Raw genomic sequence first — 18,719 nt, 5'->3', positions numbered from 1 at the left:
CAACTAGCTCTTTATAACTACATGCAAAAACTTATATATGTTCACCTACTACACTATATCTTCTTTGATTAAGAAATCATAACTCCAAACCTTAGTTAACTCTAATTCTAGTAAGCTCTCATTCTGCTGTCATGAATATTTCTTCAAAATAAGGAGAGAAAATAAAAATTTGCTTATATTCTTTCTTCACTCGGTTCCCTGCTCACAATATTTAAATGCACATATTTAGATGGCATTTTATAACTTGCTCCTCTGCCCTCAAGGAGCATCTCACACTGGTCTACCTCTCCTATGTTATATCTTCAGAGTACTGAAAATGGATTTTACTTCTCTTTTCTCCAGTGCAAACTTACAGAACACCAAATTCATATTAGACAATCAAATCACTGGTGAATAATTTAAATAACTGAATTAATTTCTTTAAAAGTTCAAATTTAGAAAATTTGAATGCTTACTTTTCAAACCACAATTTTTTTCAAACATTTTAATCCTCAAAGAAAATGAGATACACTCCAAATGCCTCACTAAAGGCTTTCTGTGACTATTACCATGAATTTTCTGACTAACAGCATAAAAGATAAACTTCAGAGACAAGGCATCTTTAAAAGGAGCTAGTGCCAAAACAATGCTATTTTCCTGATGTGCAAGACCTAGCCAATAAAAATATTTGTTGCTATAATTCTACATAGATTGTTAGCCATAGAATACCCCTAAAAAACAATTCTCTAATGTTCTTTGAAATACAGTTACTAAAATTAACTTTCAACTTTATTTATAAGACTGTCTGTGGCTTTGTGCATACCTAAAAAGCACGAAAAAAGACAAAAATATCCCAGAACTGGAAAAGCAGTTATTATGTTTGGTTCAGTTTATTTTCATATTTTTATTTTTAAATCTATCCAAATTAAAGCTCATCATCTCCAAACAAAAGCAGGCAAATTCTTTATATAAAAATGGAAAGAAAAAATTCAGCATCCTCTATTTATTAGTGAGAAAATGTGTAAGATCCTTCTCTACGGATTACAAAGTTTATTATTCAGGTTAAACATCTAACCCTCCACTTAGAATTTAAGTGCACCGTGTGTGTTGCCTGAGAAGTAGAGATAGCAACAAAAAACAATTTAAATATATGTTTTCTGATCCCATATTTGCCTCAAATAAGGTAAGCTGGTCTCTATTCAACAGCACAAGCTATGTTTTGGATATAATCTGGCTTCCCCCCAAGGATTTACTACTAACAAGACAGGGTCTGAAAGGTAGTGGTAAAAGTTTTAAGAAGTAGGAGAGAATAATCTTTATGAAGGTCACTGGAGGAAAGAGTTATTTCTCATAAGACCCCTGGTAGTTCTTATGGGAGAGTGGTTATAAAAACAGAGGGCCTGGTATCACTCACTCTGCACCTATGGCTTCCTCCTGCACGGGCTCCACCATTGCACCCCACACTACAGAGACAGCTACTCTGTTTGAACGTTCAATTTTAAAAGTCATGGGCTATATAAACCTCTTTTTCATCTTGAGCAGTTATCTTTCAGATTCTATTTTTCCACTAGAACACAAATACTACCACAGTTTTAAAATGTCACTTCTATCTAGGTGGTGGTAGCACATGCCTATAATCAATCCCAGCACTAGGAAGGCAGAGGCAGGCAGATCTGTGTGAGTTCAAGAATATCCTGGTCTACAGAGCAAGTTCTAGGCCAGTCAGGGCTGTTATGCAGAGAAACCCTGTATGAAAAAAAAATTTTTTAAAGTCACATCCAGAACACTGTATCTTGACTGAAACTAATAAACAAAAGACTGAAATTGGATACTAGCTTTGCTACATCCTACCTGTCAGACTTCACTGAAATTACGTAAACTACCTAAGTCTCAGTTTATTTATTTGTAAAATAATATACTACCACCAATCATCTAGTCTTTATGACCTCCTCCAATTATTTATAACTATTAGTTATTAACCTTAATGTTACATGCTCAAAGTCATTCTACCGTAGAAATGGTATGAAGTGATTTTCATGTGTATCATCAGTAAAGAGACTATCATAACAAACTTCTTAGAAATTGAGACAGATCACTTTTGACATCTTTCTTTTTGCTACTATTAGAGTTACAATCACACAGTATATCAGTTATCTAAGTCATGTTGTTCATATACGGAATAGTATACCTAATTTATGCAAGGATAGCATAAGGCAATAACAGTTTAAAACTTACATCAAAAGTTAGCAATAATTTATTCAGTTTTTTAAATGAGTTTCAATATTTAAAGTGAAATTTACTTTGTAATTGACAAAGTACAGGCACTAACAAATCAAAGTTGGAAAATTTCTAAAGAATAAAAAAACTGTGGGTAAAAGTGCTTGTCACGTAAGCCAGAAGACTGGGTTTGATCCCCAGAAACTAGATAAAAAGCCAGATGCCATGGCACTCCTTTACAATCACAGCACCTGACTGTGAGATGGTGGCTGAGACAGGAGAGCCAATCAGCCTGGAGTATGCATCGCAGCAGCTACATGAAGCAAGACCCTACACCTCTAAATCAAAGTAGAAGGAGAGAACTGACCCCTGAAAAGCTGCCTTCTGACCTGCACACAAGCACTGAGGCACGCAATGCAATATGTTAAATATTTCTGAAGTATTAACTAGTTTCCAAAGTTCTGAAATGCTATGCCAAGAAGTCACATATAAAACTACGCTTTGTTTACCTATGGTACCACCATTCCACTTACAGAAAATTCCATCAAGACCCCAAAATTTGCCCTTCCAGTCACTAAAAGGAATGTTGAAACAGTTTTAAAACATTTATAGGAGAAAAGCCTGGTTATTCAAACAGTAAGACCAATTATTGGCTTGTGGAGGCAAGTGGGAGAGGGAGAGACAAGAATGCAAGCAGCTTTCCAAAAAGTCACTTTCCTTGGATCCTCACATTCCTTTCTGTTTTCAAAGCCAAAATTTCAGATTCACCTTTTCTATCCATCTTTATATTAGGCTGGATTATAAGAAGTAAAACTAAGCACTCAGTGAAGTTGAGAGTCATCTGCTAGGATACAAAAACTTAAAATTTTCAACATGTTTTACTCCTAATGGATATTGTTGAACCATGCTAATAAGAAAAGAAACAATACAGGGTCTAGAGATATACTCAAAGCATTGGCTAATCTTGCAAAAGACTTAGGTTTGATTCCCAGCACCCAGATGGTGGCTCATGATTGTCTGTAATCCAACTTTATTAAAGAATCGGAGAAATTCTTCTGCTTCTGGATAAATTAAAGATCAATAATCTGTAATGCTTGCAAGAACTTTAAATGGGGAAAAAGAATAGCATAACAAACATCCCATAATTCATATAACCAATTATTTCTAATAACAGTAAACAATAAAATTATTAAATAGGAAAAGTACCATAGTATAAGCTAAAATGTAGCAATTTTTTTAAAAAAAGAGGACATAAGGATAAAGGCATGCCTGCATGCCACCAACTTACCAATTCAATTCCCTGTGGGAAAGGCGTGTCATCCCAGTCCTGCTGTGGGAATCTCTGAATTATCTTCCCCAGACCTCCTCCTGGCCCTGTTGATAAAATCAAAATGAATCATTTATAAGATAGTATAAAATCCTGAATGAATACTCATTATACTACTATTTATTTCCAAAAAAAGATTTGAACAGATAGAGTAAACATTTCTTAAATTTTAAGAAACAAAGACACGTGCTTCTAAAATAACAGTTCCTACTCTAGCAGGAACTGACAGAGATTCACCAACACAGGAAAAGCTAAGAAAAGTTGAGAGGCCACATCATGGCAGTGACAGCCATCCATATCCCAATAAAAAAAGTAATTTTAACTGGCAAGTGAAATGGTACTGTTAGCACCAAATCTCAAGTATAGGTTATAAGTACTGTTATGTGTTCATATTTAAGGCTAGCCTGAGACCTTACCATCATTTAGGCAGAGTTCTCAGTATCAGTACTACTGACATCTTGGGCTAGGTGATTCTTAAATGTGTTAGGTGTTAAGTGAGGGGAACGCTACCTTGAGCACTTGTGGTATGTTTATCAGCATCCTCAGTGTCAACTCATTGGAACACAACACTTACCATCTCCTTAGGGAAGTTATTATAACCAAGAATGAAATGTTTCCAAACATTGTCAAATATCCCAGGACTGAAAAATCACAGATCTATACAATAGATCAGATGTTATAAAACTAGCCTGTGACAAAGAATGGATCAATTTAAAACTGAACTTTAGGAATATAATCTGTAAGAAAAATGGAAATATAAAATACATGCTAGATCTAAGTTGCTTTTTACATTCTCTCCCCCAGCTCCTGAGTGATTGAATCGGTTGCCTCTCACGTGCTAGTCAAGTACTATCCCACTAAGCCATTCCCCTAAACCCTGCTTTTTGTTATAGCTCTGGTTCAATACCCAGGATTGAAGAGCCAATTAATTAAGTAGTTAATTAATACTAGTTTGTTTTAATTATGTCCAATTTGACTCTACCTTCTTGGTAGAGTGTGACTTTTGAAATCTCTCCAGAAGCAACAAACTATTTACTGATTTCACAATATATAGTGTTTCAATAACATGATGGCTTAGATTGAAATGTTGACACATTTATAAATGCACATCAAAATGTAATTTATGAGTGGTAAGACTTCTTATTTGAAGACAGAAATTTGGTTAGGAAGTATAAATCAAAATGGGAAAATGATCTTTTATTCTAAACAAAATGTACAAAGAAGCCAGGTGTAGTAGTAACTGCCTATAATCACAGCATGTCTGAAGCTGAAGCAGGAGGATTACAAATTCAGGGTCAACCAGAGCTACACAAGGAAACTTACCCCTCCACACAAAAAGAAAGCAATAAAGTTTTGGTTATCAAATAACAAATAGGTAAATTGCTGTTACTGACACTTTGAGGAATTTAATGAGGCACCTATAAAAGCTAAACAAATATTTTTTTTATTTCTGTTTGATTTTGTGGGTTATTCTGAATATTTAAACTGACTTCTCAAGTTTATATTTAAGTTGTAATAACCACCATATGGTAGCGCTGATTGTGCTGGAAAACCTGAGACGACATTTTTCATAGAGAAGACTGACAGATTTCTATTTTATATCCACAAAAGAGTGGGTCATGTCAGTTAAAGTAAATGCAGAAGTACCTCCTACTTGGACTACCTATTAAATGAATCAAGGATGACAAGAAAGAGAAAGGCAGAAAATCCTCAACAGAAAACTAACCACTCAGTGAAACAGTGCTTAGCAGACAAATACTGTACCCAGATAAAATGGAAAAGAGAGGAAGCTGACATTTATCCAGGCCTTTGTGCTTTCCTTTCCAGCTCCTACTCTCCCACCTTACCAAAAATTCAAGAACTAAGATTACCAAAAGGAATCTGTATGCCCTTTAAAGGAATCAGGGGAAGAAGAGCTAGAGAGGATAACAGAGTGATTGAAATAGTCTTCTATGAAAAGATTATGAATGTATACTAGACAAACTACCTAAAACAAACGTAGAAAAGGTGACATAACATAACCTCAGTCAGACTGTTTTCTTTCTCTTATGTTGGGTGAAGCTCTTTCATTTGGGTCCCGGTAGAGCTGTAGGTATATGTAGGCTAGCCACAAAGGTTACTAAATAGTCCTCAACCCTTGGCAAAGTAGCCATTCTGGCCTTAACAGATGATCTTAAAGGTGCCAAATACTCTATACAGCTACCAAATACTAAATTATGGAGATGCTAGTGTCTATGAGGAAGATAAACATCTTCAAAGAACTGAACAGAGAGTAGGGATTAAGTGGGTTGAGAAACTAATACTCTGCTCCATAAAAGTGTATTTGGTATTCATTTTTTTAACAGTTGGTAATATAACTGACTGCATTCTATATGCTTAGAATGCATATGTATTCTGTTTGGTTACAAAATCTTATACCTTGAAAACGCTATTCTAAAACATAATTTATTAAAACATAAATGATCTGCCTCTATGATACAATTATCTAAACAAATCAGTGGTTGTCTATAGGATACCTATTGTGTCCATCTAGCTATATCTATGGAGGGAAGTAGTTGTGTTCAAGAGCACAAGTTTATACCATTCAGCTCTCGGTCTGCATAATCACTAACACATTACTATGGTTACTGTCTCACTTTACTAGAATGATGAAATAATTTAAGTGACTTTGCTCAGATACTACCCATAGTTTCTGACATATATTAGGTACTTAAGATATTTGTTGAATACAATAGTAGATATATAAGGGTACCTTTAACCAGTCAAGAAATTTATGACTAAAATTACCTGGATATAAACAATATTTTAGACAATCAGATTCTTCTTCTAGAAAATTTGGGGAAAAAAACACATCGAAGAAAATGTGTAGCTAAATAAAAAGATATATTAAGAGTTCCTCATTGCTCGTGCTCCGTCTCCTTCTGCTCCTGCTTTGGACCTTGAGATTTCTGTCCGGTGCTCCCGTGTGGGTCTCTGTCTCTGTCTCCTTTCATCGCCTGATGAAGGTTAATATTCCTGAGGATGCCTATGTGTTTGTCTTTGGATTCACCTTCTTATTTAGCTTCTCTAGGAACATGAATTATAAGCTCAATGTCCTTTATTTATGGCTAGAAACCAAATATGAGTGAGTACATCCCATGTTCCTCTTTTTGGGTCTGGCTTACCTCACTCAGGATAGTGTTTTCTATTTCCATCCATTTGTATGCAAAATTCAAGAAGTCCTTGTTTTTTACTGCTGAGTAATACTCTAATATGTATATATTCCATACTTTCTTCATCCATTCTTCCGTTGAAGGGCATCTAGGTTGTTTCCAGGTTCTGGCTATTACAAACAATGCTGCCATGAACATAGTTGAGCATATACTTTTGTTGTATGACCACGAGGGGTGCACCCACACACTAAGACAATGGGGATGTTCTATTGGGATCTCACCAAGGCCAGCTGGCCTAGGTCTGAAAAAACATGGGATAAATCCGGACTAGCTGAACATAGCGGACAATGAGGAATACTGAGAATTCAAGAACAATTGCAGTGGGTTTTTGATCCTACTGCACGTACTGGCTTTGTGGGAGCCTAGGCAGTTTGGATGCTCACCTTACGAGACCTGGATAGAGGTGGGCAGTCCTTGGGCTTCCCACAGGTCAGGGAACCCTGATTGCTCTTCGAGCAGATGAGGGAGGGGGAATTGATCGGGGGAGGGGGAGGGAAATGGGAAGCGGTTGTGGGGACGAGGCAGAAATCCTTAATAAATAAATAAATTAAAAAAAAAAAAAAAAAAGAGTTCCTCATTAACCAGGTAGTGGTGGTGCATGCCTTTAATCCCAGGTTAAGATTGGGAGGCAGAGGCAGGCAGATTTCTGTGAGTTCAAGGCCAACGTGGTCTACAAGAGCTAGTTGCCGGACATGCTCCAAAGCCACAGAGAAACCCTGTCTAGAAGAGGAAAGAAGAAAGGAGGAGGAGGAGGAGGAGGAGGAGGAGGAGGAGGAAGAGGAGGGAAGGAAAGAAGAAGGAAGAAGAATAAAGAAGGAGGAGGAGGAAGGAAGGAGAAGGAGGAGGAGAATAAGAAGAAGAGGAGGAGGAGGAGGAGGAGGGAGGGGGAGGAGGAGAGGGAGTGGAAGGGGGTGAGGGAGGGGGAGGAGAAGGGGAAGGGGAGGGAGAGGGGGAGGGAAGGGGGAAGATAAAAGGGGAAGGGGAAGAAGGGGAAGGGAAAGAAGAGGAGAAGGAGGAGGAGGAAGAAGGAGAAGAGGAGGAAGAGGAAGAAAAGGAGAAGGAGGAGGAGGAGGAGAAGGAAGAAGGAAGAGTAGGAAGATGTAGAAGGAGGAGAGGAAGGAGGAGGAAGAAGAAGGAGGAGAAAGAGGGGGAAGAAGAGAAGGAGGAGGAGAGAAAGAAGGAGAAGGGGAAGAAGGGGAAGGGGAAGAAGAAGAGGAGGAAGAAGAAGGAAAAGAAGAGGAGGAGGAGGAAGAAGGAAAAGAAGAAGAGGATAAGGAAGAGGAGGAAAAGAAGAGGAGGAGGAAGAGGATGGAAAGGAGGAGGAGAAGAAACAGGAGGAGGAAGAAGGAAGAGAAAGAGGAGGAAGAAGAGGAGGAGGAGGAGGAGAGGAAGAGGAGGAGGAAGAAGGAGGAAGAGGAGGAAAGAAAGAAAGAAAGAAAGAAAGAAAGAAAGAAAGAAAGAGTTCCTAATTAAAGGAAGTGGGAAGACAGGAGAAGCCGGTAAGAAAGTAAGGAGTGGAAATGATATAAACACAGTCCTCATATACAAAATTCTCAAAAATTTTTAAAAATTAAATCAAAAAAAGATTTGGGCTAGGTGTGATGGACCGCACCTTTAATCCCTATTATTGGAGGCAGAGGCAAGCAAATTTTTCTAAACTCAAAACCAGCCTAGCTAAAGCTATACAACAAGCCTGTTTTTGTTGTCTAAATAACAACAACAAAATTTGTTCAATAAATCTCATGTATGAGCTGATGATATAACTCAGACGAGCACCTGTTTAATATGTACAAGTCCCAGGCTTCAATCTCCACCACTAAAAAAAAAGACCTCATGCAACCGCAGGAGTTGACATGTTCAAGTAAAGGCACAGAGCAGAATGAGAAGTATTGTCAACCGACAGAGATTTCTCAAAGGAGCATTACAGACATATAGAAAGAAAACAAATGTCATCAAAGACTGCATAGCTCTCCAGGTTCTATCTCCACTACATTCTGAAAGCACTATGGCATCTTACAGCAAAGAGCTAAGCTATACTTAAAATACTTCTCCATTACTTAACATAGTATGGGTCTATATTTTGTCAATGGAATACAAACTAAACCACACAGTAAGAGGCACTTTTCAAGATCAAACTGCCTCAAACTGTTACTCTGGAAACAATTACATAAAATGATGATCTATTTTTAAAAATCTTTAAAAGAAAGGTTAACAACACATGGTAACTTTGTTCAACTATCTGAAGAGTTGTTGTATAGAAAAAGATTTATCAGGGAAGACCCAAGGCAAAAGGAGGCATTGAGCCAATACAAAGAAAGGACAAATAAAGTTCAAATGTCCAGCACCCATGTAAAAATCCAAGTGTGGCAGTGCATGCCTGTAATCCTAGCACTAGGGAGGTAAAGACAGGGGACATACCTGGTCTTCCTGGCTAATCTTAATTACTAACATTCAGGTTGAGTGAGAGACCTGGCACATAACAAAAAATATATGGCAAAGGATAATTGAGAAAGATTTGGGATGTCAACCTGTGGCCTCCACATGTATGTGTGCATACTTGTGTACATGCAAGCACACACATATGCACCCCACACACAACAAAATGAAATGCCACCAAAAGCAATTACCATAACTGGAGTTGCAGTAAAGACAATCAGCTTTGGACGCTGGAGCAATGACTTAGTGCTTAAGGAGCACTCGTTCCTCTTGTAGAAGGCTTAAGTTCAGTTCCCAGTACACACATGGCAGTTCATAACCACTTGTTAACTCCAGTTCAAGGATTGAGTGCCTTCTGGTCTCCACAACCAGGCCACACATAGTACACATGCATATATAAAAGAAAGGCAGGCATTCATACATATGGAGCCTAGCCAGTTTGGATGTTCACCTTCCTAGATATGGACGGAGGAGGGAGGACCTAGGACTTACCACAGGGCAGAAAACCCTGACTGCTCTTTGGACTGGAGAGGGAGGGGGAAAGGAGTGGGGGGAGGGGGAGAAGGGTGGAAGGAGGGGGAGAAGGGTGGGAGGAGGGGGAGGGAAATGGGAGGCTGGGAGGAGGTGGAAACTTGTTTTTTTTCTCTCCTTTTCTCAATAAAAAAATAAAAAAAATAAATATATCTTTTTAAAAAACTAAGCTAGCAAGTTTTATGGTTTAAAAAAGAATCAGCAGATTCAATGGAAAGAAGACAAATGTGGAAAATAGACTATAATAATTCCCTTATTCAAGATCTTCTGTAATGTGCAAAGGAAAGAAGGAAATAGCAAGCTCTATACGCTACCTCTGAGAGGGACAGAGGCAAAAGGACAGAGAAAACCCATATCAATCTCTGGCTTCTGTGCACACACGGGCAAGTGTACCTCATAAACATGTGCACAAATGCATATACCATACACACCAAAAAATTAAATATACAAATAAGTAAATAATCAAGTTTAAGTTAAAGATAGAATGCAAATTAATTGGAAGACTGGATGCAATAAAGGTAACAACTTGTTCCATCCAAAACAATGATTCAATGAATTCCTAATCAAACTTTCAGTGGGAATCAGGAGACACAGTTCAGTGGTTGAGTGCTTGTCTAGAATATGCAAGGACCTGGATTCAATCACCAGCACCACAAGATAAATAAATTGATTAATTAAAATGAAAAAAAATATGATTTTTTAAAAGAAATTAAGAAGTTCATTCTAACAGTTTTAGGAAATTCCAATAGGTTTAAGTAGTCAAAAATATTTTAAAAACTAAATCAGGACCATCTAACTACAAGACCTACTATAAAGCTTTTACAATAAAGATAATGTGGTACTGAAAGACAGATATGTATTCATATGCATAAAAATTAGAAAAAGAACCTGTGGCAGAGGTTCTTATCTATTCATGCTGGCAGTGGCCCCTTCTTGGTGATCATGTGAAGCCAGAATCTGAAATTTGGCAACCTGAGCAGAACCCACATCTACTGCCTCTAATCATGAACTCTTACTTGGGGAATTCTTACTAGCCTGTGATGGTTAGTTTTAATTGTCAACTTGACACAACCTAGAATCAGAAAGCTTCCATGTGGGTACGCCTGTCAGGTTGTTTTGATTGCCTGAAGTGATGTGGGAAGACCAACCCTAATTGCTGGCAGCACCTTCTGGGTAGTAGCCCAGATAAATGAGAATGAAAAAAGAAAAGTTTTTACTATCTCTTTTGTCTTTTAAGATTTTTGTGTATGTACTGGCATGCATAGCATGCATGTGCAGGTGCTTGTGGAGTCCAGAAGAGGGTATTAGATCCCCTGGAGCTGGAGTTACAGGCAATTGTAAACCACAAGACATGGGTATGGAATCCAAACTCTAAAAGAACAACAAGCACTTTTGATGACTAAGGCATCTCTAGCTCCAGGATTTTTGTTTCTTATTGCTTAGCCTTTACTCTCACTGGAGTATTCATCTGCCTTGTTCCCTGCCACTGCTGATTCCTCTGATGATATCAGAACCAACAGCTTCTTCAAGCTCCCAGCATGGACTAAAGACAGCATCTCTCCAGAAATCCTTCAGGCCTTCATCACCAGATTGGGACTACTGAGACACCCAGTCTCAGAAATTGAGTAACTACTGGATTCTCAGACTATCTGATGTGAGACTCTGACTGCATAGTATAAGCCAATCTAATAATTTAAATATATATTCAATCTGTTCTGTTCCTCTAAAGAATCCCAACTAATACACAGCCTTCACGTAAATTTGCAAGCAGAATTTAAGTGTGTTGTGCACACTAAAGAGCTGCATTTCCTAAGGAAGTGAGTGTAGTAGGGAAGGTAAACTTTCTTGTTCTTCATAAATCGAAGTAAGAAAATATTGAGGAAAAAAGATATTGAAAAGAAATGACAAAGTGAGGAACGAGATTTAGAAACTGATAATTAAGACATAATTAAACAAAGCATTTTGTTGTCCTCAAATAATGAGATAACCAAGATAATGAATCAAACAAATATTTTAAAAAGAAGACATTCCACTGAAACCCTAAGTGATGGTAACAGAAAGTAACCAATAGGTGGTGACAGATTGTTCAGATGCCACCAAGCTAAATTTTCACCTTGTTATTCTAATGACAAGAGAGCTAATGTCTTCATCAAATTACAAAAGCCAAACACTGCCATTTGATACTGCAATGGAAGACTGAAATAAATCCTGATTCAGCTCAGCCATGTATTCCTGGCCACTGGAAGAAGAAACTCATGCTCTTCTCTTTGCTTATAAACTAGGTTAAAGGTGAGGTGCCAGTACAAAGTTGAAATAATTTCAACTGCATGCCCAAAACACTGCTGAGCATGAAGATAATATGGATGAAAACATGAAGCAGGAGATCAAAGAAATAATAGAAAGGACATAAAAGAACTTAAGAAGAGCATTAAAAAGCTCAAAGGCAGGAAGCAGTCAGATGGTAATCAGGAGTTGAGTATGGCTCTTTTCCAGGTGGCTTTCCTGAGGGAGAATCCTGGTAATGTTCTTGGAGGAATGCCTGGAATGGGAGGGGGCATGCCTCTAATGGCAAGAATGCCTGGCCTCAATGAAATTCTTACTGATCTAGAAGTTTTTGTAGCCATGGATCCAGAAGTTACGGTAGCTGTCTTCGCTCCAAATGTGTTCCTGGGATTAAAAATTTAAAAAAAAAAAAAAGTAAAAACTCCTATAAATAAATAAATAAATAAATGTAAAAACTCCTGACAAAAGCTATTTCAGGAAGAAAAGATTGCTTTAGCTCACAGTTCCAGGTTACAAGTCTATCACAGCAGGGAAGTCATCTTCAGGGAACTGGTCACATTGTACCCATCATCAGAAACAGAGAGCAATTAATGCACACATGCTCATGCTCAGTTCTTTTTTCACTCCTTATAAAATTCAGGATTGACAGCCTTGAGAATGGTCCCACGCACAATGGGTAGGTTTTCCCACCTCAAGATAATTCCCTAGAGACAAGCCTACAAACCAACCTGACAGACAAACCCTCATTGAGACCCTCTTCAGGTCATCAGGATTGGTGGCAAGCACATTTACCTGATAAGCCATCCTGTTAGCCTGACTGCTATGAAATATTATTTTGAGATGTGTTACATTCATTTACACTGTGAAATATGTCTAATAAATATGCAAAGATGTGTTGTATTCTTTTTTTACTTTTATCGAGCTCTACATTTTTCTCTGCTCCCCTCCCTGCTCTTCCCTCTCCTTCAACCCTCCCCCAAGGTCCCCATGCTCTCAATTTACTTATGATATCTTTTTATACATCCCATGTAGATTAGATCTATATATGTCTCTCTTAGTGTCTAAGTTCTCTGGGACTGTGATTTGTAGGCTGGTTTTCTTTGGTTTATGTTTAAAAACCACTAATGAGTGAGTAATGTGATATTTGTCTCTGGGTCAGGGTTACCACACTCAAAATGATGTTTTCTAGCTTCATCCATTTGCCTGCAAAATTCAAGATGCCGGGTTTATTTTTCGGCTGTGTAGTACTCCATTGTGTAAATGTACCACATTTTCCTTATCCATTCTTCGGCTGGTTTCCCCTTGATTATTTATTAATAATATAGGTTATTTCCAAGTTCTGGCTATGACAAACAATGCTGCTATGAACATAGTGGAGCACATGTCCTTGTGGCATGATTGAGCATCCTTTGGATATATACCCAAAAGTGGTGTTACTAAGTCTTGAGGAAGGTTGTTTCCTAATTTTCTGAGAAATCGCCACACTGACATCCAAGAAGGCTGTACCAGCTTGCATTCCCACCAGCAATGCAGAAGTGTTCCCTTTTCCCCACAACCTCTCCAGCATAAGTTGTCATCAGTGTTTTTGATTTTGGCCATTCTTACAGGTATAAGATAGAATCTCAGAATTGTTTTGATTTGCATTTCTCTGATGACTAAGGATGTTGAACATTTCCTTAAGTATCTTTCAACCATTTTAGATTCCTCTGTTGAGAGTTCTCTGTTTAGGTCTGTACTCCATTTTCTTTTTATTGGATTATTTGGTCTTTTGATGACCAACCTGAGTTCTTTGTATATTTTGGAGATCAGACCTCTGTCTGACGTAAGGTTAATGAAGATCTTTTCCCATTCTGTAGGCTGCCAATTTGTCTTGTTGACCGTGTCCTTTGCTTTAAAGAAGCTTTTCAGTTCCAGGAGGTCCCATTTGTTACTTGTTTCTCTCAGTGTCTCTGCTACTGGGGTTATATTTAGGAAGTGATCTCCTCTGCCAGTACGTACAAGTGTAGTTCCCACTTTTTCTTCTATAAGGTTCAGTGTGTCTGGCTTTATGTTGAGGTCTTTGATCCATTTGTACTTGAATTTTGTACATGGTGATAGATATGTGTGTATTTTCATTCTTCTACATGTTGACATCCAGTTATACCAGTGTCATTTGTTCAATATGCATTCTTTTTTTTTCCATTTGATATTTTTTGCTTCTTTGTCAAAAATCAGGTGTTCGAAAATGTGTAGATTAGTATCTGGGCCTTCTATTTGGTTCCATTGGACCTCCTGTCTTCTTATGCCAATACCAGGCTGTTTTCAATACTGTAGCTCTGTAGTAGAGTCAGGGATTGTGAGGCCTCCAAAAGTTCCTTTATTATACAGGACTGTTTTGGCTATCCTGGGTTTTTGCTTTTCCATATGAAGTTGAGTATTGTTCTTTCAAGGTCTGTGAAGAATTTTGGTGGAATTTTGATGGGCATTGCACTGAATCTGTAGATTGCTTTTGGTAATATTGCCATTTTTACTATGTTAATTCTACCTACCCAAGAGCATGGGAGATCTTTCCACTTTCTGGTGTCTTCTTCAATTCCATTCTTCAAAGATTTAAAGTTCTTGTCATACAAGTCTTCCACTTGCTTGGTTAGAGTTACTCTGAGATATTTTACAGTATTTATGGCTATTATAAAGGGTGATGTTTCTCTGGTTTCTTTCCTAGCCCTTTTATCATCTGTGTACAGGAGGGATACTGATTTTTTTCTTTTTAGTTAATGTATCCTGCTATATTACTGAAAGTGTTTATGAGTTGTAGAAGTCCCTTGGTAGAATTATTGGGGTGGCTTATATAAACTATCATATCATCAGCAAACAGTAAGAGTTTGACTTTTTCTTTTCCAATTTGTATCCCCTTGATCTCCTTTTGGTGTTTTATTGCTCTAGCTAGGACCTCAAGGACTATATTGAATAGATATGGAGAGTGAACAACCTTGTCTTCTTCCTGATTTCAGTAGGATTGCTGTGAGTTTCACTCCATTTAGTTTGATGTTGGTTGTTGGCTTGTTGTATATTGCCTTTATTATGTTTAGGTATGTTCCTTGTATCCCTGCTCTCTCCAAGACCTTTATCATGAAGGGATGTTGTACTTTGTCAAAAGCTTTTTTGGCATCTAATGAAATAATCGTGTGGTTTTATTTTTCGGTTTGTTTACATGGTGGATTATGTTGACAGATTTTTGTATGTTGAACCATCCCTGCATCTCTGGGATGAAGCTGACTTGATCATGGTGGATGATGGTTCTGATATGTTCTTGGATTCGACTGGCCATGATTTTATTGAGTATTTTTGCATTAATGTTCATGAGTGAGATTGGTCTTTAATTCTCTTTCTCAGTAATGTCTTTATGTGGTTTGAGTATCAGGGTAATTGTAGCCTCATTAAAAAGAGTTTGGCTTGGGGCTGGAGAGATGGCTCAGTGGTTAAGAGCATTGCCTGTTCAATTCCCGGCAACCACATGATGGCTCACAACCATCTGTAAAGAGGTCTGGTGCCCTCTTCTGGCCTGCAGATATGCACATAGACAGAATATTGTATACATAATATAAATTTTTTTTTTTGGTTTTTCGAGACAGGGTTTCTCTGTGGTTTTGGAGCCTGTCCTGGAACTAGCTCTTGTAGACCAGGCTGGTCTCGAACTCACAGAGATCCGCCTGCTTCTGCCTCCCGAGTGCTGGGATTAAAGGCGTGCGCCACCACCGCCCGGCAATATAAATATTTTTTAAAAAAAGAGTTTGGCAATGTTTCTTCTGTTTCTACTGTGTGGAATAATTTGAGGAATATTGGTATTAGTTCGTCTTTGAAAATCTTGTAGAATTCTGAGCTGAAACCATTTGGCCCTGGGCTTTTTTTGGTTGTAAGACTTTTGATGACTGTTTCTATTTCTTCAACAGTTATAGGTCTGTTTAATTTGCTTATCTGGACTTGATTTAATTTTGATAAGTGATATTTATCCAGAAAGTTGTCCATTTCCTTTAAGTTTTCCAATTTTGTGTAGTACAGGTTTTTGAAATATGACCTGATGATTCTCTGGATTTCCTCCATGTCAGTTATGTCCCCCTTTTCATTTTCTGATTTTGTTAACTTGAATATTCTCTCTCTGCCTTTTGGTTAGTTTGGATAAAGGCTTGCCTATTTTGTTGACTTTCTTGAAGAACCAACTCTTTGTCTCATTGATTATTTGTATTATTTTCTTTTTTTTTCTATTTTGTTGACTTCAGCTCTCAATTTGATTATTTTGCTGTATAATTCTCCTGGGTGATTTGCTTCTTTTTGTTCTAAAGTTTTCAAATGTTCTGTTAATTCACTAGTGTGGGATTTTTTCCAGCTTCTTTATGTAGGCATTTAGTGCTATGAACTTTTAACACTGCTTTCATTGTGTCCCATAAATTTGGATATGTTGTGTGGTCATTTTCATTGAATTTTAGGAAGTCTTTAATTTCTTCCTTTATTTCTTTCTTGACCCATTGATGATTCAGGTGAGCATTGTTTAGTTCACTTAAGTTTGTGGGCTTTCTGGAATTAGTATTGCTGTTGAATTCTGGTAAGATACATTGTATTTGTTGAGGTTTGTTTTGTTATGGAGTATGTGGTCAATTTTTGAGAAGGTTCCATGAGGTGCTGAGAAGAAGGTATATTCTTTTATGTTTAGATGGAATTTTCTATAGATATCTGTTAAGTACATTTGAGTCATAACATCCATTAGTTCCCTTATTTCTATATTCATTTTTCGTCGGACTGACTTGTTTAGTGGTGAGAAGGGAGTGTTATTAATGTGTGGGGTTTAATGTATGACTTAAGCTTTAGAAGTGTTTCTTTTACATATGAGGGTGCCCTTGTATTTGGGGCATAGATGTTCAGTATTGAGATTTCCTCTTGATGGATTTTTCCTGTAACTAATATGAAATGTCCTTGATTTTAGTTTGAAGTCTACTTTGTTAGATATTAGGATAGCTGCACCCACTTGTTTCTTAGGTCCATTTGATTGGGATATTTTTTACCAACCCCTTACTCTGAGACAATGTCTGTCTTTGAGGTTGAGGTGTGTTTTTTGTTTTTGTTTTTTGTTTTTGTTTTTTCGAGACAGGGTTTCTCTGTGGCTTTGGAGACTGTCCTGGAACTAGCTCTGTAGACCAGGCTGGTCTTGAACTCACAGACATCCGCCTGCCTCTGCCTCCCGAGTGCTGGGATTAAAGGCGTGCGCCACCATTGCCCGGCGAGGTGTGTTTTTTGTATGCAGAAGGATGGATTCTGTTTTCATATCAAATCTGTTAGCCTTTGCCTTTTTATAGGTGAGTTGAATCCATTTATATTAAGGGATATTAATGACCAGTGATTACTGTCTCTTGTTAGTTTACTTTTCATTGTTGGTGATATTAATTTGTGCTTTTTTCCCTTCTTTGGGATTCACTGCTATGAGACCATCAATTGTATGTGTTTTTTGTTGGAGTAGCCAACTTCCTTGGGTTGGAGTTTTCCTTCTAGTATTTTGTGTAGGGCTGTATTTGTGACTAGGTATTGGTTAAATCTGGTTTGGCCATGGAATATCTTGTTTTGTCCTTCTATGGTGCTTTAAAGTTTTGCCAGGTATAGTAGTCTGGGCTGGCATCTGTGATCTCTTAATGTCTGCATAATGCTTGACCACGACCTTCTGACATTCATTGTCTCCAATAAGAAGTCAGGTGTAATTCTGATAGGTCTGCCTTTATATGTTACTTGGCCTTTGTCCTTTGCAGCTCTTAATATTCTTTCTTTACTTTGTATGTTTAGTGTTTTGATTATTATGTGGCGAGAGAACTTTTTTTTTTTTGGATCCAGTCTATTTGGTGAGTTCTGTAAGCTTCTTGTTTCTACATGGGCATATCCTTCTTTAGGTTAGGAAAGTTTTTTCTTCTATGATTTTGTTAAATATATTTTCTGTGCTTTTGAGTTGAACTTCTCCTTCTTCTATACCTATTATTCATAGATTTGGCCTTTTCATGGTGTCCCATATTTCCTGGATATTTTGGCTTGTATTTTCTTTATTGTTTCTATTTCAGTTTTCAAGTCTTGAATAGTTTCTTTCATATGTTTATTGCTTTTTCTTCATTTTTTTTTAAGGAATTCACTGATGTCTTCCAATTTTTTTTTGTCTTCTCCATTTCTTAGAGGGAATTTCTCATTTCCTCTTTAATAAGCGTTTCAAACATTCTCCTGAAGTTATTTTTTAGGTCATTTTCTTCTGCTTCATCTATATTTGGTTGTTCAAGTCTTGCTATTGTAGGATCTTTAGATTTTACTGGTGTTGTGTTGCTCTTTGTGGTGTCGCATGTGTTCTTACCTTTTCTACTCTCTTTTCCTCTAACAGGCATAGTTGGGGCTCTCTGAGATTCTGTTGATTAATTTTCTAGGTGCCAGTGAATCCAAAGCTCGGATGATTGTTCCTCGTGGTATGGTCAATGCCTCAGTTCTAGTTACCCCGTTGATCACTCTGTGTTCCTGGAGATTGCTCAGCAGTCCCAGGCTTTGCTCAGCTCCCTTGGGCCTACTTTGGCCTAGGTTACCAGCTTTGACCTGTTCCTGTAAATCCTGGTCTGGATTCCCTCCTGTAGGGGTCCCTCCCTGGCTTGGAGTTGGTCCTGCAAAGGTCTCTGGCTCTGGTCTACTCTCTAGGAGTTCCCAGACTCGGGTGTGTCCAGACTTGCAGAGGATCTGGCTCA

At 37.8% G+C, this 18,719-nt stretch overlaps 1 protein-coding gene across 3 annotated transcripts in view; it reads right to left on the bottom strand.

Moving 5' to 3' along the window:
* Sbf2 (SET binding factor 2) overlaps positions 1-18,719 on the bottom strand; it is a 411,329-nt gene that overhangs the window by 323,959 nt on the left and 68,651 nt on the right. For all 3 annotated transcript variants that reach the window (XM_041666238.1, XM_041666239.1, XM_041666240.1), the window contains exon 2: positions 3,485-3,570. In XM_041666238.1, coding sequence (XP_041522172.1) covers positions 3,485-3,570 — 86 coding nt within the window. The remainder of the gene's footprint in view (positions 1-3,484; positions 3,571-18,719) is intronic.

This window comes from Microtus oregoni, unplaced genomic scaffold (genome assembly GCF_018167655.1).
Source record: "Microtus oregoni isolate MIOR12 unplaced genomic scaffold, Mior012 000016F_ref0000370, whole genome shotgun sequence".
In the NCBI taxonomy this organism is placed as follows: domain Eukaryota; kingdom Metazoa; phylum Chordata; class Mammalia; order Rodentia; family Cricetidae; genus Microtus; species Microtus oregoni.
Note: the sequence above shows the minus strand (reverse complement) of the source record. Positions and strands in the feature narration are given on the sequence as shown.